Below are 24757 nucleotides of genomic sequence, written 5' to 3'. Positions count from 1 at the left end.
TATGCTAGGCAAATACCAGATACATTTAATTTTTACTTCTTTAAACTACAACAATGGCAGTCATACAAAAGTGATTTTTATAATAATACAAAAATGTATTGCATTGCATTCATTCACATAAAATTAAAACAATGTCTGTTTTCTAGAGAATATAAACAGTTATGTATTCTTTAAATAGGCAATTCCAAAATTATTTGAGGTAAACAACTTTTGTTTGTATTTTTTATATAAGCAAATGGAAAAATTATCATCCTAAAATTCCCCTTTTAAAAGCAAACTTCTCCATGAGAGTGCTTCTAAGTTTCACTGCATTGAAAGTAGTTTGACAATTAACTTAAGTAACTTATTACCTAAGCGCCAATGTAATTTATACCTATTTTACTTTTGAAAGAAATACAGTTTCCATTTTTTATTATTGTGCTTAATGGTGTATTTGCATTTACAATCCTCCAATCTGTTATAGTCCAGGATTTTTGGGCTTTAACGAGGGAGCCCCCCACCTTATCGTGGGGCTTAGTCCTCTCAGCTGACTCGGCTTTGTTCAACACTGGGAAAGTTTGTAAACGTATTTTATTAAGCTCAGCTCTCACATAAATGTACAAAACCATGACGAGGGCAGTTATTCTGAAGATTGAAGAGTTATTTTTTATTTCTTCCACACTTTGAGCATATTGATGAGATGGATGTCTTTGTCAAATGCACTTTTTCAATCTTTATTTGGACTTTTGTAATTCTTTAACAAATTCTAATGGACGCATGGAGTGCGTCTGAGTTCGTCAACGAAGGAGTAGTGGGCCAAATATGTCTGATCTCAGCCAGGTTGTCATTGACTCAATTGAATCAGATATTTACAAGGTGAGAAAGTTCAATTATGATATTGTGGTACTTATACATTTGGTGAAAAAAGTGTGATGAGATGTTGGTTGGTATTTTCTACCTTTATAGTAAACAAATTAATGATTTTACTCACGTAGTTTAGATTGCCATTGTTCAATACAATATATAATTAATAATTGACCTCTTCACAAAGGAAAAACTATATCTTTTGCAGTTAAGGTTTTGCAAAAAAATAACTGATTTTGTAATGTATTACATAAACTGTTAATGTCTTGGACACAATGATTAGAGACATTTTGCATTTTTAATAATAAGTACTTCACACTCTTAATACAGAGGTCACATTCCATTCAACCCTGTTGGAAAAATTAACATTCTCCTTTTACAGACATAATAAAGTTCACTTATTGAATATAAGACGTGGAAATGTGATAATTATTAATATTACTAAATCTAATGTGCAATGGCGCAAACAAGATTTTCTGTTCAGCCGCTTTACAAATTACAAGATCCCAACTAATGTTGACAAATTATTAGATGAATGTTAGAATAAATGCTATTTTTACTGCAGGCATAAGCAATTGCCTAAGCCCAGTATTTTGAAAAATTAGAGTTTTTTAAAAAAATTACATTATTATTTTGTTTGTCCAGAATGTGTTCTGCAATCCCGCCTTTGAGCTGGAGGGAGAGCGAGAGGATCAAGGGGAAACCTTCCGAATGACCTCATCCACCCCTGAACCCATCAAACCACCAACTAGTAGGTTTGCAAAACAATGTTCTGTAACAGGAAAAAATATCTGATCCTGACTATTTTATTTTTGCATAGAAAAAACAAAACTATTTGTGAATGGCCAAGGGATTATTTCCATCTTCACTTGTCTACATTCACACAATATATACTATACAATATCATACAACAGTATGGAAATAATTTTACTGTATCTAATTTTGCACAGTTCATAATTGTCTTGTCAATTACCAATTTTTGAAAACCAAGATTTGCCAATTCCATTTTCTTTCATAAAGAGCATTGGTTTATTTGTTATTTGTTTGTTCGTTCACTCATTCATTTTTTGAACCGCTTATCCTCACAAGGGTTGCTTGGGGTGCTAGTGCCTATCCCAGCTGACTTATACCAGCCGAATGAAACCCTTAATTGTTGACCAGCCAATCGCAGAGCATTAGGAGACAGACAACAATTCACACTCACACCTACACGTAGGGGCAATGTATAGTGTCCAATCACCCTACCATGCATGTCTTTGGAATGTGGGAGGAAATCAAAGTACATGGAGAAAACCCACGCAGGCCCGGGCAAAACATGCAAACTCCACACAGGTGGACCGACCTGGATTTGAACCCAGGTTCTGCCACTGTGCGGCCAACGCGCTAACCACTTCTCCACCGGACCTCCATAAAACTTAATGTTGTGTGATCATTTCAGGCCGAGGGTGGGGTCTCTCTCTTGTGTGTGTTCTCCCATTGCGGAGTGCTGGTTGTGGCCGCGGCAAGGTGGTGCTATATCTTGCTGCCCTTCTCCTGCTTGCAGTTCTCAGCCTGACCTTGGCTCTCATCCTCACACGTGAGTGTCAATTTTAACTTTAAAATGATGTAATAATGTTATAATCCATTGTCAAGCTTCTTTTTCTTGTAATTTTGAATAAAATTGCAAAATCAGACTTTTAAATGGATGTTTTCACAATGTATCTAAACATATATTCAATACAATTTAGGAGATTTTTTTTTACACTTATTACTTGGTTAAGGCATATTTTTCAAGATTACTGCATTGGCTTGATGGCAATAAATTTGCCATACTACGTAAAAAGATCCCAATAGATCTGTCTTTCAAAAAGAATGATTAAATGATGGCGAACTATTGGAACAAATGAGAATCAACTATCTCAAATTAGTTAGTAATTTTCAATTAAAAATGTATTTGAATCCATTTTGCCAATGAAACTGTGACATGATGAGTTTTAACCCTGAATTTCTTTATCGATATTTAACTTTCCGACACTAAATTTTGGACTTAAATGATTCGCGAACCATAATCAACTACATTGAACAAAGACTTAAAATATTTATTTCATTCTGTATAGTAATGAATGTAATTATATGAATTTAAATTTTAACATTTACATTAAAATATTGCACTATACATTGTCTATACCTAGAAGCTAAAGGTCAGAAAGTTGAGGAGCAGCTGTTGTCCACTATTCCTGCTGACCCATTGACTGCAGCAGGAGATTCTCCCACAATTTCTGCAAACAGAATTCAGCTGGATAGTACGACAGTACCTCACCCTGCTACCATTTCCATGACCGAAACAAGTAAAACCATACACCCGTTCTATTTACAACCTTCAAATGATTTCTCATTAAGGATCACATTTTTGCATCCTTTCAGGTTGTGGTGGAGTCTTGACTGATTCGGAAGGCTTTTTTAGCTCACCAAACCACCCTGGTTCCTACCCACCCAATTCATATTGTGTGTGGGTGATCCAAGTCACACCCCCTCACCTAATTCAGATCCATGTGTCCTCTTTAAACGTGGAAGGTCCTTCTCCCTGTTTGTTTGACTGGCTGGAGGTGCAGGAGCATGCAGAACATGGCTCCATGGTCACAAGGTGAGTGGACAGTCACAATTAATATACAAAATGCTCTTTTCATCGGAAGTATTTTGCTTTTTTGGGCCCTACAAAATGATGTGGGAGACCAGATTTTGCTCACAGGTCTTGAGTTCGACAAGTACATTTTAGATCAAAGGTGTCAAACTGGCGGCCCGTGGGCCAAATCTGGCCCGCCACATCATTTTGTGCGGCCCGAGAAAGTAAATCATGAGTCCCGACTTTCTGTTTTAGGATCAAATTAAAATGCAGAGTATAGATGTAGGTATATTAAATTCCCTGAATTTCCCCCTTTTAAATAAATAATTGTATTTTTTAATCATATTTTTCAGTTTTTAGTTCAAAAATCATTTTGTAATATCTAAAAATATATTTGAAAAAAGCTAAAATAAACATAATTTTAGATCTATAAAAATAACTGAATATTCAGGGATTTTAATCCAGTTCTTTTAATCCAGTTCTTTTAATCCAGTTCTTTTAATCCAGTTCTTTTAATCCATTTCTAATTTAAAAAATCTAAATATAATATCTAAAATGGTCCAGCCCACATAAAATGGAGTTGACGTTAATGTAGCCTGCGAACCAACCTGAGCCTGACACCCTTGTTTTAGATGATATGATTGGTTTATTTGTAGTCTACATTGTAAGCTTTGAACCCACTTGATGGCAGTGTTACATTGCTGTGTATGTCTCCCCTCAAGGTTCTGTGGTTCCGTTACTCCGCCAACAGTCAACACAAACAGCAGCACAGTTTGGGTGACCTTTCACTCTGATGGCAGCATTACAGGCAATGGTTTCACCGCCCAATACAGGACTTTGCTGCCTGGACACAGTTAGTGATTTGTGTACAGAGATAGCGAACTAAAGGAAATGCCCTCCTTTAATTTGTTTGCTGTCATTCTATAATGTGTTCATGTGCCGGTGTATGTCTGGTAATGTGATTGTTTCTTAGAAAGTTGTTTCAAAGAAGAGTTCATGTGCGATGCCGGCCGCTGTCTACTGCCCATTTCCGTGTGTGATGGTCACCCCAACTGTGCTGATCAGAAGGATGAGGCCAACTGTAGCCGTAAAAACAGTGGTGAGGGTTTGCCAAACAAGCCTTTTTCATTTATCATGTTAATGATATTCTATTTTAATGTCAGATAAATATATATTAAACTACCTATTATATTTCTGGATTTGGCTGAAGGTGACACTGAGACAGGACCAAACATTTTCCGTGTTTTGTCTCTTTATAAAATGATGTATATTAAAGAGAAATGTTCACTGCAGAATGTGGTGGGAAAAAACTTGGATCATCTGGATTTCTGGCAAGTCCAAACCATCCCAACCCATACCCTCACCAGCAGGTACATTCAAAATCATTCTCTGATAAAGCACCACACACGAAACCAATGTTTCTTAACCTTTCTAAAGATACCCAACGCTCCGAATTTTATGTGTACTCAGTTTTAAAATTAGATGATAAAGTTTTTTTTTTCATAGTGCAGTTTAAGATTGGCTGCTCTAAACGAACAATCACAGCGAACTATTAAGCCATTCACAATATCCTTGTTTGTCATTAGTTCTGTGTATGGCACATATCTGTTGAGGAGGGTCACATCATCACGTTGCACTTCAAAAACTTCAGCTTGGAAACTCAGGATGTGTGTGAATTTGATTATGTGGAGGTGCATGACAGCAGCAAAACTGGAACTGGAAGAGTTCTGGGAAGGTAGAACATATTTTTGGGTTTAATATGGGAATTTGGTGGACTAAAATTTTGTGATTATGACCAGAAATAGTGTTTTTTTTTTGTGTCAGGTTTTGCGGCACAGCCCTCCCACCAGACCTAACCTCATCCGGCCAGGACATGACTGTGATCTTTGTGGCAGATGACGGAGTGGCTGACAGCGGCTTTAATGCAACATATAACTCAGTATCCCTACTGGATAGTGAGTCATTCAATTTCAAGATAATATATTGTACATCCACAGTTGTTGTTGTGTTTATTTTACATGTCATTTTCATATAGGCTTACTACATAATACTATTCCAAGGTTGCTTTTATCATCCCTGACTATATAATAATCATAAAAGTTACACCTTTTGGATGAAATAACTGGACGAACATTAAATGCAACCTAAACTTTACAGCCTTCAATGTTTCCATAATTTTTGCATGATGTAATATTCTTTAACAAGGTGGTAAACAGCAATTTACTAACCAGATGTTTGATTCCTAAATAGACCAATACATTTTTTTTCCATAGAGACATGTGGTCCAGGACAGTTTTCCTGCAGTACAGGCGAATGTCTTCATTCACAGTGGTTGTGCGATGGCTGGAACGACTGCCCTGATGGAGCAGATGAACAGAATTGTGGAAACTCCTCTTACCCTCTCTTCAGTGAGTCAATGTAATGTCTGTACTTGATTGGCAGTTGTGACCACCAGTTTTTGTTAACTATTCCTGATTGACAAGAAAAAAATATAAGCTGCTATCACCCAAGTATTGTATGCTCGCCTGAAATACTTTGTCTTGATTCCACCAGCATCCCCATGTGAGTCAATAGAGGTAGAAATGTGTCTGGGCCTCAGCTACAACCTCACCTCATTCCCCAACATATGGCTCTCCGTTGCTGATCAGAGGGAAGCCACTACACTTCTACGACAATATCGGGTAAAGTGGCTACCGTTGACTGCTTGTGAAATATAGTTTTTATCCAAAAATGGGCCTATGTCATGTCGAATCGGAATCTTTATGTTCTTGGATTTGTCAAAGGTTCTGATGGAGCTGCCCTGCTTCGAGCCTTTACGGAAACTCGTTTGTGGGATGTTCTTGCCACAATGCAGCCCTCATGGAGGCGTCTTGCAGCCTTGTCGTTCTATCTGCACCTCGGCTGAACAGCAGTGCAGCCAAGCTTTGGATCTTTTCTCCTTCAGCTGGCCATTCAACTGCCAGCTCCTGCCTGACACACAGGATCCAATGGAGTGCTCACTTCCTTGATATCCACATGAAAAAAACATAACTTGAGGACTGACTGACTTTCAGTTAATAGGAGGATCGTAGTTGACAATTGTTGTCACATCTGCGGTTGGTTGAATTGCATTAAAATAAACATGATGATGTGCAATAAACCCTTAAAAGAAAGTTAACAGGCAAAATCTCTGATACAAAAACATATCTGAAGACCAGAAGCCGTTTGGGAGAATATACAATATGTATTGGTGACAATATCTAAGCATTCAAAATGTGAGAACTGGAAGGATGAATAATGCGGGGAATTATTTTTTCCTATTTATGATAGTAAGGTTTAGATCCCTCACTGATGTAAAAAATTAAAAGCTTTCAGAAGTCTGTAGACCTATGATTATTATTGTTTTAAGGAAAATTGTGCCAATTGGGTTGACTTGAAAGTGGAATGTATTTTTTTTATCATTCTCACAAGTCACCTCGCTAGGGGTGCTGGAGCCTATTGTAGCTGACTTTTAGGCTCAAGGCGGGGGACCCCCTGAATCGGCGGCCAGCCAATCACAGGGCACGGGGAGACAGACAACCATTCACGCTCACACTCACACCTATGGGCAATTCAGTGTCCAACCAGCCTGCATGTCTTTGTAATGTGGGAGGAAACCAGAGTACCAGGAGGAAACCCACACAAGCCTGTGTTCAGAAGAACTTTATTGCATTTGTACTTCAACAAACCACATTGCAATATTTGTTCAGCCTTTAACAGCATGTCTGAGTTTGAATGAGGTAAAAATATGATATATATATAAATATCTGTAAATAATACAATTCTCTGGTTATCCAATCAAACCAAAATCTGTAAATAACACATGGGAACTCATTTACTAATCAATTCATTACATTCAGTCAGTAGCTGATTTATTGCTTGTTGAGTGACAATTCATAGAACTGTAGGTGTATTGAAAGAAAGCAACAAAATTAAACAAATTAACTTTATATCTAAGAAACTCTGGGAAAGTAATTAAATGGTTACTCCAGAATAGTAGACTGATTGCTGACTGAATATGAAGAACACAAAAAAATGAGCTTCACTCCAGTTGTGATGGGATAAGAAGTTTTAAAGTGTGATCTAAGGCAACAGCGGTCAGGCCCCACACACGATGCTTCCCATTACAAAACACTGGCAGCGTGTATCCATAGCTGTCTCCTACTCGAAAGTGTGTGTACCCACGGTTTTGAGGATTGCACAAATGGGTCAAAGAGAGACTGAAAATCTCCTCCACCTGAGAACCAAAGGGAAAAATACCATTGGAAAATTAGCTGTATTGAGATTGGATACAAGACATTGTACATAAAATGTGCATGCCATCAAACATGGTGGTAACATTCATTCAGTGATGAAAAACTTTACCTCTTGAGGGTTTGGTTTGAAGGAAAGCTCTTCAAGAGGACCCAGGTTAGCCAGTACAGGAGCCACCAACATCCCCGACTAAACAAAGATCAAATTTCTTGTATTAACTTCAACTCTAAATCAGTTGGGATAGGACACTCCAGCATCCTAAAATGCTGACCAAGATAATCAGTGTTGATGATAGATGACATTTCGCCTTGGGTGACTGAATGCCATAATTACTCTTGTTTAGTGTGCCTTATGAAGTAGTATGATGCATGCTTTCACCCAGCAGACATGCAGTGAGTGAAAATGTACATAACAGTCAAATGTTACACTATCATAGAAAAATAATCTTTAAGAAAAAGGCAAACAGGATGGATGGATGGAGGGCTAGACTCATGATTAGAATAGTAAGCAAATGCGGCCTCATATTAGGGTAAACACCTTCGTGTGAGACAAAATCTTTCTATTATGTTTCAGATAATGAGAGGGAATTTGGCCTACAAAAATGTAAGGTACATTTTTGGCCAGAATAGCCCTTGAATACTACCACATTCGGTAGTAGTACAGCAGGGGTTGCCAAACTGGTCCTCAAGCGCTGCTGTGGGTGCAGGTTTTTTTTGTTCCTACCAATCCAGCACAGACACTTTAACCAATGAGATTTCTGCAGAAAACAAGAAGCACCTGATTGCAATCCACTGATTGCACCTGTAGGAAACCCAATCGGCAAAAATGTGATCACTCTATGGGTCGGAATGACAACCTGCACCCACTGCGGCCCTTTGTGGAATAGTTCGATATGTCACAATTATCTATCAGGCCTTTAAATTTCGAAACTATTTTGTTAACTCACCGTGTCCTTGAGAGGCTTGAGGACACCCCATACGGATGCTGTTGTGACATTAACACCAAGCTCCTCTCGAGCTTCCCTCAAAGCAGTGGCCACCACATCACTGTCTGCTGGATCACTCTTTCCCCCTGCAAAGCTACACAAAAGCAGAAATGAGAACACAGCCCAAAAAAATATCTGGACAATTTCTACAAACCTGACATCTCCCTTATGCCTTCCCTTCAATGTGATGGAGCGCAGTGTGAAGAGAAATGCTGGTTGTTCCTTTACACTGCACAGTGAGACCAAAATGGACGCCCACCTTCCCTTATTCTTGTCTTGGCTTTGTGCTTTTTTCCTGTTGTCAACATCGTACATCTTTAAATTGGGCGCCAGCTTCCTTCGACATCTGTCTTCATTTTCAAGTGTTAAACACTCACTCCAGGCTCCATGAACTGCTCTAGCTTGGTGAGAAGAGAGACTGTAGGCTTGTGCTCTCATGTGGACACTTCCTAACCACTTTAAGGAGCTAACAAACCTGGAGTAAGAAGCACGGCAATAAGTTGTGTTCTTTAAACTGTCTGAGAGGTGATGACGGATATCTCCAAATTTCTGAGGTGGGTGGCTAGTTGCGTTCACAAAACAGTTCTGAGTTTCCACAGTTTGGGGGTCCTTTGAAGAAGGTGTAGTGAGTGCTTTGGATGTCAGGTTTTCTAATGAGACTGCTTGCATTAGTTCACTGTCACAGTGTGAGGTAAAAATATTTTGCTTTGTCGGACATAATGCAGTCTTCGTTGAGGGTGACGGACACATCCTTTTTTCATTGATGCAGTCATTTAGATGCTGTTGAGTACGAGTATAGTTGGATTCATTCAGTCGTGTCAGTGACCGCAATGGACAACAGATGATCCGCAGCTGGGAGCTTCGAAACATCTAGAAAAAGAAGTAAAAACATGTATTAATTAGTGAAAAAATCATCAATTAATGGCATTAGTGTTTTGTGGAAATGCTGTTATGAAATTATTGAAGTATCATTAATTATGGCACAAGTTCACACTACCTCGGCCAACAAGCACCCTCTTCATTAACTTAACATACTAATTATTGATGGTGTTAGACGTCCAAGGCTTTTCCAGCCACTGTTAGTGAAAATGCATTGGACGTTTAGTCCTTTGACTTGAAAAAAGTTGTTTAGCGCGTCGGCCTCACAGCTTTGGGGTCCTGGGTTCAAATCCAGGTCACGTCCACGTATGTGGAGTTTGCATGATCTCCCAGGGCCTGCGTGGGTTTCCTCCGGGTACAACGGTTTCCTCCCACATTCCAAAAAAACATGCATGGTAGGTTGATTGGGTTTGCATGGGTTTTCCAGGTTCCTTCCACATCCCATGTGATTGGCTGGCTACTAATTTAGGGTGTCAACATCCACCTATTTCTAAACCCTTTTTCTACACATGCACGTTTTTTTTATCCACCATTGACTGTTGCTAGGTAAACGAGGACTATAAAACATTTAAAACGCAGGAAATGGGTGTTCACCTGCAACCCAGTAGGATTGATTGGATGATTGCCCAACCAGGTGAGTGGAAAGAACTTTCAAAATCGGCGAGTTGTGAGCTCGGTTGCCACACACAGCTACACAAGATTATTAAAAATACAAATCTGGATATAATGCATGGCAATAAACGTGTGTATGTGCATGCATATTCCCAATCGGTTGCACTATTTACATTGACGACTGGTATAGTAGTTGGTGGCAGATGACGTATTGGCATAATGCAATGCTAATATAAAAGTCACAACAACTAAAATGGGATCATGTGCAGTATATTGCAAAATTCTTTAAACGGTCCAGTGGACAGCGATCATCTAGTTAGAAGAGAATGAATGTTTAAGGAAACTAACCTTGAAAACTGATTTCACAACATTAGCTTGCCGGCTCGGCCAGCCGGCTGCCATCAGTCGAGATGGCGTAGCCTGGATTCCTGATTGTCACTGTTGCCACCGATTTGCGCAGTCATGACGCAAAAAATAAAACATTTGGGGTTTTCTTCAATGGAACATTTTACACAAAAGAAATAATAATACAGTAATATACGAATTTGAGAATTTGGACAACGCCCAAAATGTGAAGGGAAAATAGCTATTTACGTTTTAGAATGAATACAAATACATTTGTAAATAGATTAAAACAATTTGAGATTATTTTTAAATTACTGTTAAATCTTTCACGCAGTAATTATGATTTATTTTCTTCCTTTTCTTCCAAGTAAGACATTGGTCTAAAACTTGGGGCACAGGGGCCAATTGTGGTCCAAGGAATAATATTTTGTGACATCCAATTTCAGTGTTAGTGTTGCCTGCTTATATTTTGCAATTGGCAGAAACAATATATAAAGGTCTGATTCAAATCTTAAAACAAGTTGAAGAATAGATTGAATTTGCATTTTGCACATGTGGACCTTGATTAAGTTTTAAGTACAGCAACAATATGTAAAAGTAAGAAGGTGGAGGTAAACAAAAACATTTGGACCTGAAAAAATAAAAGGGGGCAGCCTGGCAGGTGAGTGGTTTGCACATCGGCCTCACGGTGGGGGACCTGGGTTCAAATCCAGGTTGGTCCACCTGTGTGGACATGTGTGGGTTTTCTCCGGGGACTCCTGTTTCCTCCAACATTCCAAAATCATGCACGGTAGCATGATTGGATACTCTAAATTGGCCCTTAGAATGAGCGTGAGTGGGAATGGAACCCTCAGATTTAGCATTATGCATGCTTTCCTTAAATATTTGAAAATAACTCGTGACTATTTGTAGAAACTTCCAATACAGGTTTTACCAGTTTCACCCCAAGTAGAACCTGCTGCAGTTTCTAAGCAGCATGTGAATCATACAACCTGGCATTTTAAGCCTTAACATAATTCAGTGTTCTTTCTGCCCCTCTTCGGGAACAGTTGGGTTTCTGTAAGTTCTGACCCTGGAAAACAATCTTCTGGTACCTTATGGCATCAGCCTGGCCTGAAGAGGAGACTTTTGTCTGTTCAGTGTGCCTGGAGACCCTAAAAGATCCAGCAACTCTACCCTGTGGACATTCTTATTGTCTGACTTGTATCCAGAGTCATTGGGACAAAGGGAGCAGCAAGGGCCGGTACAGCTGCCCGCAATGTAGGCGAACCTTTACTCCTCGACCAACCTTGGCAAAGAGCACAGTCCTCGTGGAAGCTATGGAGAAGCTTAGGACAAAAAGTCTTAGGGGAAATCCTTCATCAGCTGTCTCTTCTGATCTGTCGTCAGAACCAATTTACCTGGAGATACTTCCAGATGTTGGACCACAACAGGATAGTGTGTACCCCCAGCTTCCCAACATGGGTGCAAGATCTTGCTCTCAACATCACCAGCCTTTGGAACTGTTTTGCCACGATGATAGGGAGATTGTGTGTGTAAGCTGTAGTCAGACTGGACACAAGGGGCACCGTGTGTTGAAACTGGAAAAAGAGAGGAAGGAGATACAAGTAGGTGCAAATTTGAGAATTATCATGTGTATTTCTTTAACTTCCATCCAAACTACAAGAGATGGTGTGTATCTCTATTTTTTTTTTTTTTTAGAAAGAGCTCACAAAAATACAAAAAGAGGTTGAGAGCCGATGCCAGGAAACGGAGAAAACTTTGAAGGAGTTCCCGAATGTAGCTCGTCAACATAAGGTAAAATACGTAAAGTGTACAGATTATGTTTTGGAAAAGATTTACCATCCATGATTTGCTATCAATATTTTTTGGACACATGTTACTAGTTCCCGGGCGTTAGCCTCAAAGTGAGAGGCCTGGGTTCTAGGTCGGTCCACCTGTATGGAGTTTGCATGTTCTCCGTGGGCCTTCGTGGGTTTTCTCCGGGTACTCTGGTTTCCTACCACATTCCAAAGACATGCATCGTAGGCTGATTGGACACTCGAAAAATTGCCCCTAGGTATGAGTGTGAGCGTGAATGGTCATTTGTCTCCTTGTGCCCTGCGATTGGCTGGCCACCAATTTAGGGTGTCCCCGCTTCTGCCATAAAGTCAGCTGGGATAGGCTCCAACACCCCCCGCGACTCGAGTGAAGAGAAAGCGTTTCAGAAAATTAGATGATATGTTAGTTCCCACTGGTGAAATGAGGATCTAATCCACCTTCTTATGTCTTTCACCACCCATGATGTTAAACAAAATGGATAAAATGATGGACAATGTGACTTCATCTACTTTGTCTTCCAATTTTCAGGCTTTGGTCCAAGCTCTGCAGCAAGAGCGAGTAGATTTGTTTTCTGAAATAGTCAACGTCATGACTATTACCAGCGATCAAGTCGGTGAGCTTCTCTCCAACCATGAGCAGTCTTTAGGAAGCCAAATAGAGGGCCATATCCACAGACTGGAGCAGGAAGTGGCACAGCTTCGCTACAAGAGAGAAGAACTGAGCAAGTTGGCAGACACGCAGGACCATTTCTGTTTCTTAAAGGTAGAAGAGTGAGAAGTGGGTTGTCACTGACCTAATGCGGCCAATGGGGGGCCAATGGAATAATCCTCCCATTGTGTGCTGACTCTCTGTTTAGAATTTCTTCACAACAGAACAACCAGGTCCAGCTGATGCCACAAAGGAATCAATACTGAACAATAATGAAGCGGTGGTAACGAGAGTCCGTTTGGCCTTAAAGGAGCTACAAGAGTCGGCAAAGGAGCTGTCCAAATCCACTCTGGCTAAAATTGCCAATTTGGGTCAGTTTAATTCTGTTTTGACCCTGACCTCTTTTGGATTTTATTATGAAGTATTATTTCTTTTGCCGTAGTGAATGAGGAGAACGTGGTCTTGACTACAACAGATCCAACAGTGCCTAATGATGTCCCAAAAAATGGCTTTCTTACTGTGCAAAATACAGGTTAGAGCAACTAAACATAACCAAATTTGTTTACAATTTAATCCATGTAGATTATGAGATATGAAACATTGCACCTTTACCCTTGCCTCAACAGCAAAGTAAGTGATATTCACAATTATTCACAGTTAATGTGAGGGGTGGGTAAGTATTTTACAAAAGGCCACAGTGGGTCCTGGTTTTTGTTCCAACTGATGTTGCACAGACAATTTAACCATTGATATTTTTGCTGAAAAAGCAGCAAATGAATGCAATCAATTCATTAATATTTGTAAGACACTGGATTAGTAAAAATGTGTTGTATTGATTGGAGTAAAAACCTGCACCCATTGTGGTTTTGAGAAGTATGATCAGCCACTTTTTTTTTAAATGGTTATTTTACAGAAGCACTAAATAGTTGAGGAAATGCAAAAATATTCTCAACAAAGAGTTATATTGTTTAGGTGCTTTGGCTTGTTAAGTTTTGTTGAGCTAGTTTAAATTTACAATCGGAATCTTGGCTGCACAGCAAATCCTTAACAATGTGCAGGAGAACTGCACATAAAAAAACAGCATTGTATTCATGAAAGCATTCCAAAAATGCATACTCTGGGTTGGACAGACCTTTTTAGGCATTGGTTTCCCAAGGTTTTATCAGAATTGTCAAATTTATTGAAATATCATTGGAGAAAAGTAAAATATCTTGTGTTATGAACAGATACAAATATAAAGAGTACTAGAATCAATTCAGTGAGATACTGTTAGGTGGTATTAGTATTTGAAGAGCTGAGTTTTATTACACACTACCTGGGATAGGAAATTTGATAAAACAACCAGGAAATCCTTGGTGATCTTCAGCCTTTTTCATTGCTTTTTAACAAGTTTTGATTCATTCAGATGAAGCTTCAGCCCCACCTGCACCATTCCTTCAACAACAAGGTGACTAACTGAGTGTAATTGACTGTCCTTTTGACATTTTCATAATACTATCACCCTCATCCTTCTCTTCTTGTGTTTAGCAAATCCTCTATCAACAGTGGCACTTGTAAGCCCACAACCAAAAACAAGGGAAGAATTACTGAAATGTAAGCCAAATTCTCTGATAGAGAATATAGAAACTATATTTTTTCCAAACTTTAGGTGATTCAAGAGTCTTGACTAAAACATTTCTTCCTGTTTCAGTTCGCTTTGAGCCCACAATGGACCCCAACACAGTTTATCGCCATATACTGGTATCAGACGGCGGTCATAAAGCCACAGTGCGTGCCGAGAACCTGAACCCAGTGGACCACCCTGAACGCTTCCTATACTGGCGACAACTTCTGTGCAGAGAGCCACTAGGAGGCAGCCCTTACTACTGGGAGTTGGAGTGGACTGGCCAGAAGGTGATCATCCTCAAGAGTCGTGAAACTTTAATTCAAACCTTTCAATCTTGTAGCTGGTTGTATATTTTCTATTTATTTTTTTAAAACTAAAATTCCCCTTTTTATCTAGATTTCAATTGGAGTAGCATACAAGGAAATAGATCGCCAGTCTTCTGATGACCAAAGCCGTTTAGGCCACAATCCCCTTTCCTGGAGTTTGTACTGGTCTGGCACTGGTTTTTCCTTCTGGCACAATAGCCAAGAAAAACTACTGGGCTCACCCAAAGCAAGACGGATTGGCACCTATCTGGACCAGCATGCAGGCATTTTGGCGTTTTACCACATCACCAACAACCAGGCTTGCCTCATCCATAGACACGTGACCCAATTCTGTGGTCCACTCTACCCAGGATTCCGATTCTCGGGTGGAGTTGGTTCTTCTGTAAAAATATGTCATTTGGATTGAAATCAAAGGCACATCTGTATTTAATATTTGTTTGCAATCAATGGATGATATATTTCCTACACAAAAGGGTGTTCTATGTAATAAAAAATATAAAAAAAATAATAATCAAATTGAATTAATCCATATATATATATATATATATATATATATATATATATATATATATATATATATATATATATATATATATATATATATATATATATATATATATATATATATATATATATATATATATATATATATATATATATATATATATATATATATATATATATATATATATATATATATATATATATATATATATATATATATATATATATATATATATATATATATATATATATATATATATATATATATATATATATATATATATATATATATATATATATATATATATATATATATATATATATATATATATATATATATATATATATATATATATATATATATATATATATATATATATATATATATATATATATATATATATATATATATATATATATATATATATATATATATATATATATATATATATATATATATATATATATATATATATATATATATATATATATATATATATATATATATATATATATATATATATATATATATATATATATATATATATATATATATATATATATATATATATATATATATATATATATATATATATATATATATATATATATATATATATATATATATATATATATATATATATATATATATATATATATATATATATATATATATATATATATATATATATATATATATATATATATATATATATATATATATATATATATATATATATATATATATATATATATATATATATATATATATATATATATATATATATATATATATATATATATATATATATATATATATATATATATATATATATATATATATATATATATATATATATATATATATATATATATATATATATATATATATATATATATATATATATATATATATATATATATATATATATATATATATATATATATATATATATATATATATATATATATATATATATATATATATATATATATATATATATATATATATATATATATATATATATATATATATATATATATATATATATATATATATATATATATATATATATATATATATATATATATATATATATATATATATATATATATATATATATATATATATATATATATATATATATATATATATATATATATATATATATATATATATATATATATATATATATATATATATATATATATATATATATATATATATATATATATATATATATATATATATATATATATATATATATATATATATATATATATATATATATATATATATATATATATATATATATATATATATATATATAAAACGTGACATGTGATAAAAAATATGTAATTTAATGTAGTTTAAAACTACATCATGTACAAATGGTTTCTTGAAATCTGATCTTGAGATTCCTCAGTGACTCCTGCAACATGTCAGTTGGAATAATTTGAATTTCATCTTGAATTCCCCATGGTTAGTAAAACGGTGGTATGTTTACTTGCTCAAGGTTGCTGTTTTGCAGCAATGTGTCATGCTCGTGTCTGTCAATACTCATGTCAAAAATTCCCATGTTTGTGCGTCACCCTTATTCTCATAAATTGTTCTCATCAATTAAATACTAAATAGTTTTTGCTTGACACTATTCTTATTATTGTGGTTGTACTATGTACTAATTCAGTATTGCTAAGTTGTACATAGAATTGATACATTATAGTAGACCTGGGGGCAAATCAATATCATTATTAGTGCACTATGATCACTATGGAAGCTTATTTATTTGTTACTATTATTGTTTTGGTACAGCTTGGAATTGATCATGTCCGAAACTTCAATTGTCCCAAATGTTGAGACCTTTGACTGAAAATTAATTTCATATCTAACAAGCCTTTAACCATCTCCCCTCCTATTCATCCTCTCTCAATCAACTTGAAAGAACCCGTCATTTGCGACAAGTGGGATTGCGACTGTGCCTTTAATCATCAGCGTGGTTGCTGTTGTGCAGCCAATGAAATGTTCCAAGTGGAGGATCACAGTTTTAAGAGGATGAACTCTCTGCGGGATGACATCACCATGTTGAAGAATGAAGTGGGCGTGTTAAGCAGTAAGCATTTTGGCTCAAAAATACCAAAACTGCAGTTTTTTCTTTTTATCTTCTCACTACACTGAAATTTAAAACATTTCTCTTGTCTCAGCTGCCATAAAAGTTGCTTTCAAAGCAACAATAGACCCAAAACTATTCTCTGCTACTAAATGCTTTGGCCCTTTTAATATCAATGCACCAATACCTTACACTACAGTCACTTTAAATGATGGTAACGGATTCAACCCTTCCATAGATGAGGAACACATCTTTCAAAAATGATTTTATACCCAATTTCCTTGCCATTCTGTCTCTAACTTTCTATATTCTACAGGTGTCCTTCACGGTGTACTCGCATGTTGAGCCAAAACAACGACTCTACCATAAAGTAAATAAAAGCATCCTCTTACTGAAAGAATTCCAATAGTTGAGTGAAAGCTTCATTTTGGGGGGTTTTCTCTTAGGTCCAGCTGAGGAAGAATGGGAAGGTGGTGACAAGCATTTGGGAGGACAATGAATAGGATGGTGAAGACATTGGCACCCAGGTAATTACTGCAATTGATCTGAAATAAGGGGGGGGGGGGGTGAATTATTCAACTTGTTTTGTGTCTCATAGACTAGCATTAGAGATGAAGAGAGGTGATCAGGTCTATATGGAACGGGAATCTGGGGGGAAACTGTAAAAATCTTGAGATGAATACTTTTACTGGGTACATTGTCTATGTATGAGATTTTGGGTGGAAAAATAAAGATAACCTGGTCTACAGCATGATGACCTTAAATCTAATCTTTTTTAGGGAATGACATCTTTGTCTAAATGTCTTATGTTTAGAAAATGACGGCTGCAGACAGACAGTTTAAATATTATGAAGTATGATGTCAGAATAATTAACAATAGCTTCTGGTCTGCTTTTGGATTCATCCAACACACACACTAGACAAAACATCTGCTAGCCAGAAGCTGATCTGCACTGTGTTTGTTTATCCACCATAAGAATGAATGTGAGGCAGTTATACTTCTAGTCTTTTACCTAATATGTCCATTGCCGATTGTTAATTATTAGCCAATCAGATTGCATAATTGCCATTGGTTATCATCAATTTTATGGCTGCTTTTTTGTAATAAAAGGCCTGTTTATTTTGTACATGTCAGGGCATATTCTAACAAATGTTTAGTTAACTGGGATAGGCTCAACCTCCACTTTTTTATTGTGCAAAGACGTTTCTGCAATGCAATACAAATGAAAACAACTTTTTTCAACCCCTTTTTTTCCTTACTCACTTAGACAGACAGAAAAAAAAATGAGACATGCACTAAAAGTATGTGGAGAATTCCATCTGAGCAAACTGGGAGTTTGTGGCTTCTGCCTGTGCTTTTGCATGGAGCAGCTCTCCCCAAATAAGGCAGGGCTTTTTCACTGTGCTGATGGAGTGGGAAGCAGTAGTAAGGAGTTGCTAAAGGCCATGCCCTTTTTAGGATGAACTTTTCTTTTTTCCCCTTCCCTTGGAGCCCTCCTATTCCCCCTTGTTACGCCCTCTGTCCACCACACCCACCCTCTCATATGTTACTGGCATTAAATCGCCTGCGCCTTTTAAACCAGCATTTTTGAGAAAGGAGATCTCTGCAAACAAAATATCTACTACCAGCTGCACATTTGGCCAGAAGAGAGCTAATTTATTCCCTCACAGTGAGTATACTTTGCATTTATTCTCTATGTTATCACATTTTAGAGGGTCGCACAAAAGTTTTGTGAGTTTATGTATATGTATATAAATACATATATAGGTCATAAAAAATATTTTTTTTCCAAGCAATGTAGCATTTTATTGTTAACTGGGATACCTCAAGGACCTTTTAGACTACCTGTGTCAAAGTGGTGGCCCGGGGACCAAATCTGGTCCGCCGCATCATTTTGTGTGGCCCGGAAAAGTAAATCATGAGTGCCGACTTTCTGTTTTAGGATCAAATTAAAATGAAGAGTATAAATGTATATTAAATTTCCTGATTTTCACCCTTTCAAATCAATTATTGTAATTTTTTAATCCATTTTTTTCTGTGTTTTTAGTTCAAAAAGCCTTTTGTAAAATCTAAAAATATATATAAAAAAGCTCAAATAAACATTGTTCTACATCTATAAAAAACGGAATATTTGGTGCTTTTAATCCAGTTCTTTTAATCCATTTATAAAAAAATAATCGAAATATTATATCTAAAATGGGCCAGCCCACATGAAATCAAGTTGACGTTAAAGCGGCCCGCGAACCAACCCAAGTTTGACACCCTTGGTCCATGACCTGGATTCAAACTCTAAATAAGACAATGACAAAGTAGCTTTTCTTATGAAATATATATGATTTACATTTTCTCAAAAGCACAGCATGCTTCACAAAAATGAAAACAGATGGCAACTACTTTGAAAATAATGATGAGTTTCTTTCAAAGTTCCTCCAAAAAATACAAATAAAACACTCCATCACTACAAGTTTTTCCACACTTCTAAGAAGTAAAGAAGAAAGCCAACGCCCACAGATTTACATGTCCACATTTGGCAGATCATTACGTCTTCTGTTAACACAGACTGCCCATATCATATCCGATCATCAGGACTTGATTAAATGTGGTGCCTGCCCTGCATGACGTAATGTCCCCACAGAGTGCCATAGTTACCACAGCTGCAAAAGCTGGTTTCCTGTGCTGGCTATTGGCAGACGTGAACATGGCAACAGCTAACCAACCTGGAAAACACAGCTGGATGGGAGGGAAAATAAAGAATAGAAATGGCAGATGTCCCAACTCTGTAATGTGAATTATAAGCAGGCCTTTTAAAATACTTAATAAAAGCTGTAGTACATACTATTGATGTGGGATTTATATGCTTTCTGGGATCTGTCTAGTATTTGGGGATGTAGCCAGACCTCATTGAATGTAATTTTGGAAAGACTCCATCATGAACATCAGGTTCTCCTTCCCAAAACATTTAAATAATGATGTGGTTAACTCTTGAATAAATTAAGTGATCTCAGGTTACTTTTATTTTTCTATTCTACTAATCACATCCTCACATGAAGCTTGTACATGAGAATTGCTCACAATGGAGGGAGGAGGGAGAAACCTTGAAAATACAAACTTTAATATTTTATTCCTCGGTTCATGTTGGGTATATGGACTATTTATGTCTATTGCTCTTATGCATACATACCAAAACACAGTCTTACCAGATGCATTTGAAGGTCAAATAAACAATGTTTTATCCTAGCAATTTAACATAAAGGATGATTTCAACACATTTTATTGAGTTATCCCATGCAAATTAACATATTTCAAGTAGTACCTTGTTCTAAATTTGCTATTCAAGATTTTTGATCCACGTAAAACCTACAAACTCGGAAATTGGAGAAAAAGCTTCAATTTTGTATACAGTTGGCTCAAGTGTGGAAGTGTTCAGATATGGGGAAGAATGTTAATCTAATGCACAGGTATCAAAGTGGCGGCTCGGGGGCCAAATCTGGGCCAGGCCTCATCTTGTGTGGCTCCGGAAAGTCAATCATGAGTCTGACACCCTTGATCTAATGGGTTATTCCAATTTTCTGAACAGTACTGATATATAAATATAAAAAAAGTCTATATGTTGTCATAGCTCAATAAATAAACAATCTCCCAATCGGAAAAAAATCAAACACGTGTAAGATGTACCGATGTGTTTTACCTATCGGTAAAAATAATATGCAAAAAAAAAATGAATTAAAACAGAAGACCTCCAAAACATTGGAAAGATAGAGTATTTTAACCAATATATATTCATAATGAGGCAGCTGAGCACCATCCCATGTTAAATTCTTGAACTCGTATAATTTCAATTTTGAACCTTCCCAGGAACAGGAAGGTGAAGTGACCTGACAGCAAGATGGCAGCAAAGGTTTGGTGGTGTACTAGAAAGTACATTTATAATAGATTTTGCACATAAAGCAATACAAGAGCAATGCAAGCAAGCATAAGTGTGTATGATGGCCGAAAGCAACAAGTTATGATGGATCTGTTATAATGTCGAAGAAACATGCAGTAAAGCCTTATTTAGAGCTCCCTATGTACATCATGATGCCTAAGATTCCTAAATGGAGTGCAGCAGGGACTCTCTAAGCTGTTAATGTCACTCTCCTGGGAATCAGGAGCTCCACTATAGCAGCTGAGCATCTTTGCTTCATTTCACGCTTATGAAATGCATGTCGAAGAAATTTAAATGAATGTATATTCAAATTAATTGATATGTCTTATGGGTATTGACACATTGTGCACGTTTAAGCATTTAAAATGTTTTAATAGAAGTATATAAGTGTTTGCTTTTATTACTTGATGCTCACATTCAATGTAAATAATTATGTTTTTCACCAAAAACTTTGGGTCAGATAATAAGATGAAGGGGAATTTCACTTGTTTGCAATTTTGAGACACTGCTCGTGGCAAGGTTTCGCACCAAAATATAGAAAAAAATACTTGATTTTACAAGTGTATTGTCCTATTTTAAAATCTCCATTTATTCCAGGGAGCACCTGGCATGGCAAACAAAGGTCCAGCCTACGGCATGAGCCGGCAGGTTCAGGATAAGATCGAGAGCAAGTATGACCAGGATTTGGAGCAGATACTGGTAGAGTGGATCAGCCGCCAGTGTGGATCTGGCGTGGGAAGGCCAGAGTCAGGAAAAACTGGATTCCAGGCTTGGCTGAAAGACGGACGTGTGAGTGTGCTTTATTTATAGCATGCCGCCTGAATGTTGCAGGGTGTGTGGAAAGTAAACTGTAATCAATCATCTGTCTTATGTTGTCACAACTTCTGTTTGGTTCAGGTCCTGTGCGAATTAATAAACAGTCTTTTTGCTGGAGATAAACCTGTGAAAAAGATCCAGACCCCAACTATGGCCTTCAAACAGATGGAGCAGATCTCTCAGTTCCTTAGTGCAGCTGAGAAATATGGTGTCACAAAGACTGACATGTTCCAAACTGTAGACCTTTGGGAAGGTATGTAAATACTGCTACTGTTATGATATAACAAAATATCCATTTATCCATTGAGCAATCAAAACAAACACTATTCCAGGTTAAATGTGGATTTGAAGTAGAAGTACATTTTATGGTGTAAATTATAATCATTTTCTCTTATTTTGTCCACAATACCCTTGACAATAACATCATTTTTTTTAGTTAGCACTAAAATATGACTCAATCAGCTGCATGCACAGATGTATAACGAGTTATAATCATTATACTGTCCACCTGATTTATATGAACTCATTAGTGCAAGATATAAATATCATAGTCTCTTTCTATATAAAAGAAATGCAGTGTATAATTATATTAAGTTAGAAAGTGTTTCTTTTGTTAGCTGTAGTAGTAATTTGAGGAAATACACAGCACAAAACAATACAAATACCTACACTTCTCTTGTCATTGTGACAGTTAACAAAAAGGTCTTTGTGATTTTTTTAAATATTTTGCTTGGAGTGGTGTGTTGACCAAGTGGTTATTGCCTCAGTCTCACAGTTGTAGTGCCATGGGTTTGATTCCTGATTGGTCCTTTCTGTGTGAGGTTTGCATGTTGACCCGATTTGCGTGCATTTTAGTCAAGTTTGCTCCCACATCCCAAAAACATGCATGTTAGGCTGGTTGAACATTCCAAATTGCCTGTTATGAGTGTAATTGTGAATGGTTGTCTGTCTCCTTGTGCCCTGCGATTGACTGGCAACTGATTCACGGTGTCCCTCACCTAGTAGTTTTCTGGCAGTAAACTAAACAGGGACTTATATATAGTAGTAGCTAAAACAGGGGACTTTTATATACTACTTGGATTTATTTTAAGTTTGTGCATTGAAATCCAAAAATTCACTGCAATCTATGGCCTAAAATCATGATCCGTTTTATCATATAGATAAATTGTTATTGTGATGAATGTGTTTTAAGAATAACTGCATTATGATACCAGTTTTAAGTAGTCTGCCTTTCATTCGATGTCAGCTGGATCAGGTCACCTTCGCGAACAAATGTTATTGCACAGAACATTGTATTGTTGGGGGTGAAAGATTGACTTCAATCTAAACAATGTTCTGTTTTTATTTAGTAAATGAACAAATGTCGTATTTTTGATGTTGTGGAAATGGCCAACATATCTTGTTTACTTCCTTATAGAGAGTTTTTTGTTCCAGCCAACAAATGATGATTGTACTAATTTTTTTGTCCAGGTAAGGATCTGGCAGCTGTGCAGAGGACCCTGTCAGCTCTTGGCAGTTTGGCGGTCACCAAGGATGAGGGCACATACCAGGGTGATCCTAGCTGGTTTTTCAAGTAGGTTCCCAAGAAAATTAAATAATTTTAACCCAAACATTAAATCTGAAAAAAATGTGTGATTGCAGGAAAGCACAGGAAAACAAGAGAGACTTCTCAGATGATCAGATTAAGGCGGGCAAAAATGTGATTGGTCTCCAGATGGGTTCAAACAAGGGAGCCAGTCAGGAAGGAATGAGTTATGGAAGACCAAGACAAATCCTGTAAAAATCCCTGAGGCAGAAATTACTTCTCCCTGTTGCCCATTACATCATTAAAAAGCCTGAAAACAGTCACATTGGTGAAATGGTTCTCTGGGGATTCTTTCAAATTCCTAAATCCCTCATTGCTTGCAAGAATAGCAACTTTCTAATGAATGACCCCAAGTCTCAACTCTTTTGACAAAACACATTATTGACTTTCACAGAGCCTTGCCTGCACTGTTGTCACTTCTATTTAGTTAATAAAGACCTGTATGCATAATACAAAATTGACGCATGGCTTAGGAGGAAAACAAAAATCAGGTTATGTCTAACTTGTTTCTTTGGTCGCAAGACGTAACATATTATATCCATCAACACTATTATAGCAATCAATGTTAGCATAGGGAATTTGTAATTTTGCAAGAAAAACAAACCCAACAAAAAGCACCCATACCTCCAGCTATCTATGCCTGCTGTATCAGCACTGATTTATTTTGTACATTTTCATATTAAATGACTTGGAAGTAAACGTGTCATAAACAGTGTGATTTGTCCAAGCCAAAAAAACGAGATTAGGAAAACAACCCATTTATTATTGCTATATTATCGAGATTGTTAATGTTAGATAGAAAACTGCATTGCAATTTTCAGATAAAGAAAACTATTTTTTTTCTAATAATTCCACAGCTTTGAATAACCATAATGAACA

The 24757-nt window shown here is 36.4% G+C and overlaps 4 protein-coding genes across 5 annotated transcripts; 3 read left to right on the top strand and 1 right to left on the bottom strand.

Annotated features, from left to right (window-relative positions):
* The first annotated feature begins 123 nt into the window (after positions 1-123).
* On the top strand, positions 124-7385 carry mfrp (membrane frizzled-related protein). Its single transcript, XM_077723027.1, has 13 exons — positions 124-855; positions 1489-1598; positions 2328-2419; positions 3015-3170; positions 3247-3466; positions 4168-4298; positions 4419-4544; positions 4739-4815; positions 5032-5180; positions 5270-5400; positions 5719-5853; positions 5999-6126; positions 6229-7385. Exons 1-13 carry the CDS (start codon positions 802-804, stop codon positions 6451-6453), a joined length of 1734 nt encoding a protein of 577 aa, XP_077579153.1. The 5' UTR covers positions 124-801; the 3' UTR covers positions 6454-7385.
* On the bottom strand, positions 7112-10688 carry nudt8 (nudix hydrolase 8). The gene is made up of 5 exons (XM_077723025.1): positions 10542-10688; positions 8857-9572; positions 8664-8796; positions 7829-7906; positions 7112-7700 (listed from the first exon to the last, which is right to left on the bottom strand). The coding sequence occupies exons 1-5, from the start codon at positions 10593-10595 to the stop codon at positions 7506-7508; spliced, it is 1176 nt and encodes a 391-aa protein (XP_077579151.1). The 5' UTR covers positions 10596-10688; the 3' UTR covers positions 7112-7505.
* ftr86 (finTRIM family, member 86) lies at positions 10051-15460 on the top strand. Its single transcript, XM_077723024.1, has 10 exons — positions 10051-10215; positions 11588-12145; positions 12240-12335; positions 12888-13121; positions 13216-13378; positions 13450-13539; positions 14413-14454; positions 14535-14600; positions 14698-14900; positions 15010-15460. Exons 2-10 carry the CDS (start codon positions 11636-11638, stop codon positions 15343-15345), a joined length of 1740 nt encoding a protein of 579 aa, XP_077579150.1. The 5' UTR covers positions 10051-10215; positions 11588-11635; the 3' UTR covers positions 15346-15460.
* A 3598-nt stretch (positions 15461-19058) lies between these two features.
* On the top strand, positions 19059-24577 carry tagln (transgelin). Of its 2 annotated transcripts, XM_077723138.1 has the most exons (6): positions 19080-19221; positions 21408-21450; positions 22075-22266; positions 22375-22546; positions 23764-23866; positions 23935-24577. In XM_077723138.1, the coding sequence occupies exons 2-6, from the start codon at positions 21439-21441 to the stop codon at positions 24071-24073; spliced, it is 618 nt and encodes a 205-aa protein (XP_077579264.1). In that variant the 5' UTR covers positions 19080-19221; positions 21408-21438; the 3' UTR covers positions 24074-24577. The 2 variants fall into 2 exon arrangements, with proteins under 2 accessions (XP_077579265.1, XP_077579264.1); XM_077723139.1 differs by lacking the exon at positions 21408-21450 and having other exon boundaries at positions 19059-19221.
* Positions 24578-24757: the final 180 nt, after the last annotated feature.

Source organism: Stigmatopora nigra, chromosome 8 (genome assembly GCF_051989575.1).
Source record: "Stigmatopora nigra isolate UIUO_SnigA chromosome 8, RoL_Snig_1.1, whole genome shotgun sequence".
Classification (NCBI taxonomy): domain Eukaryota; kingdom Metazoa; phylum Chordata; class Actinopteri; order Syngnathiformes; family Syngnathidae; genus Stigmatopora; species Stigmatopora nigra.
The sequence above is the reverse complement of the archived record's forward strand: the minus strand, read 5'-3'. Positions and strand labels throughout refer to the sequence as shown.

Coding starts and splice junctions, on each gene's coding strand:
- ftr86 (XM_077723024.1), top strand. CDS start 11,636: ATGGCATCAGCCTGGCCTGAAGAGGAGACTTTTGTCTGTTCAGTGTGC. Junction 14,455..14,534: donor ACCATTCCTTCAACAACAAG/GTGACTAACTGA, acceptor TCTTGTGTTTAG/CAAATCCTCTATCAACAGTG. Junction 14,601..14,697: donor AAGGGAAGAATTACTGAAAT/GTAAGCCAAATT, acceptor TTCCTGTTTCAG/TTCGCTTTGAGCCCACAATG.
- mfrp (XM_077723027.1), top strand. CDS start 802: ATGTCTGATCTCAGCCAGGTTGTCATTGACTCAATTGAATCAGATATT. Junction 3,171..3,246: donor CATTTCCATGACCGAAACAA/GTAAAACCATAC, acceptor GCATCCTTTCAG/GTTGTGGTGGAGTCTTGACT. Junction 5,181..5,269: donor ACTGGAAGAGTTCTGGGAAG/GTAGAACATATT, acceptor TTTTTGTGTCAG/GTTTTGCGGCACAGCCCTCC.
- nudt8 (XM_077723025.1), bottom strand. CDS start 10,595: ATGGCAGCCGGCTGGCCGAGCCGGCAAGCTAATGTTGTGAAATCAGTT. Junction 7,907..8,663: donor TCAAGCCTCTCAAGGACACG/GTGAGTTAACAA, acceptor ATCTTTGTTTAG/TCGGGGATGTTGGTGGCTCC. Junction 7,701..7,828: donor TCAAACCAAACCCTCAAGAG/GTAAAGTTTTTC, acceptor TTTGGTTCTCAG/GTGGAGGAGATTTTCAGTCT.
- tagln (XM_077723138.1), top strand. Junction 22,547..23,763: donor AACTGTAGACCTTTGGGAAG/GTATGTAAATAC, acceptor TTTTTTGTCCAG/GTAAGGATCTGGCAGCTGTG. Junction 23,867..23,934: donor GATCCTAGCTGGTTTTTCAA/GTAGGTTCCCAA, acceptor GTGTGATTGCAG/GAAAGCACAGGAAAACAAGA.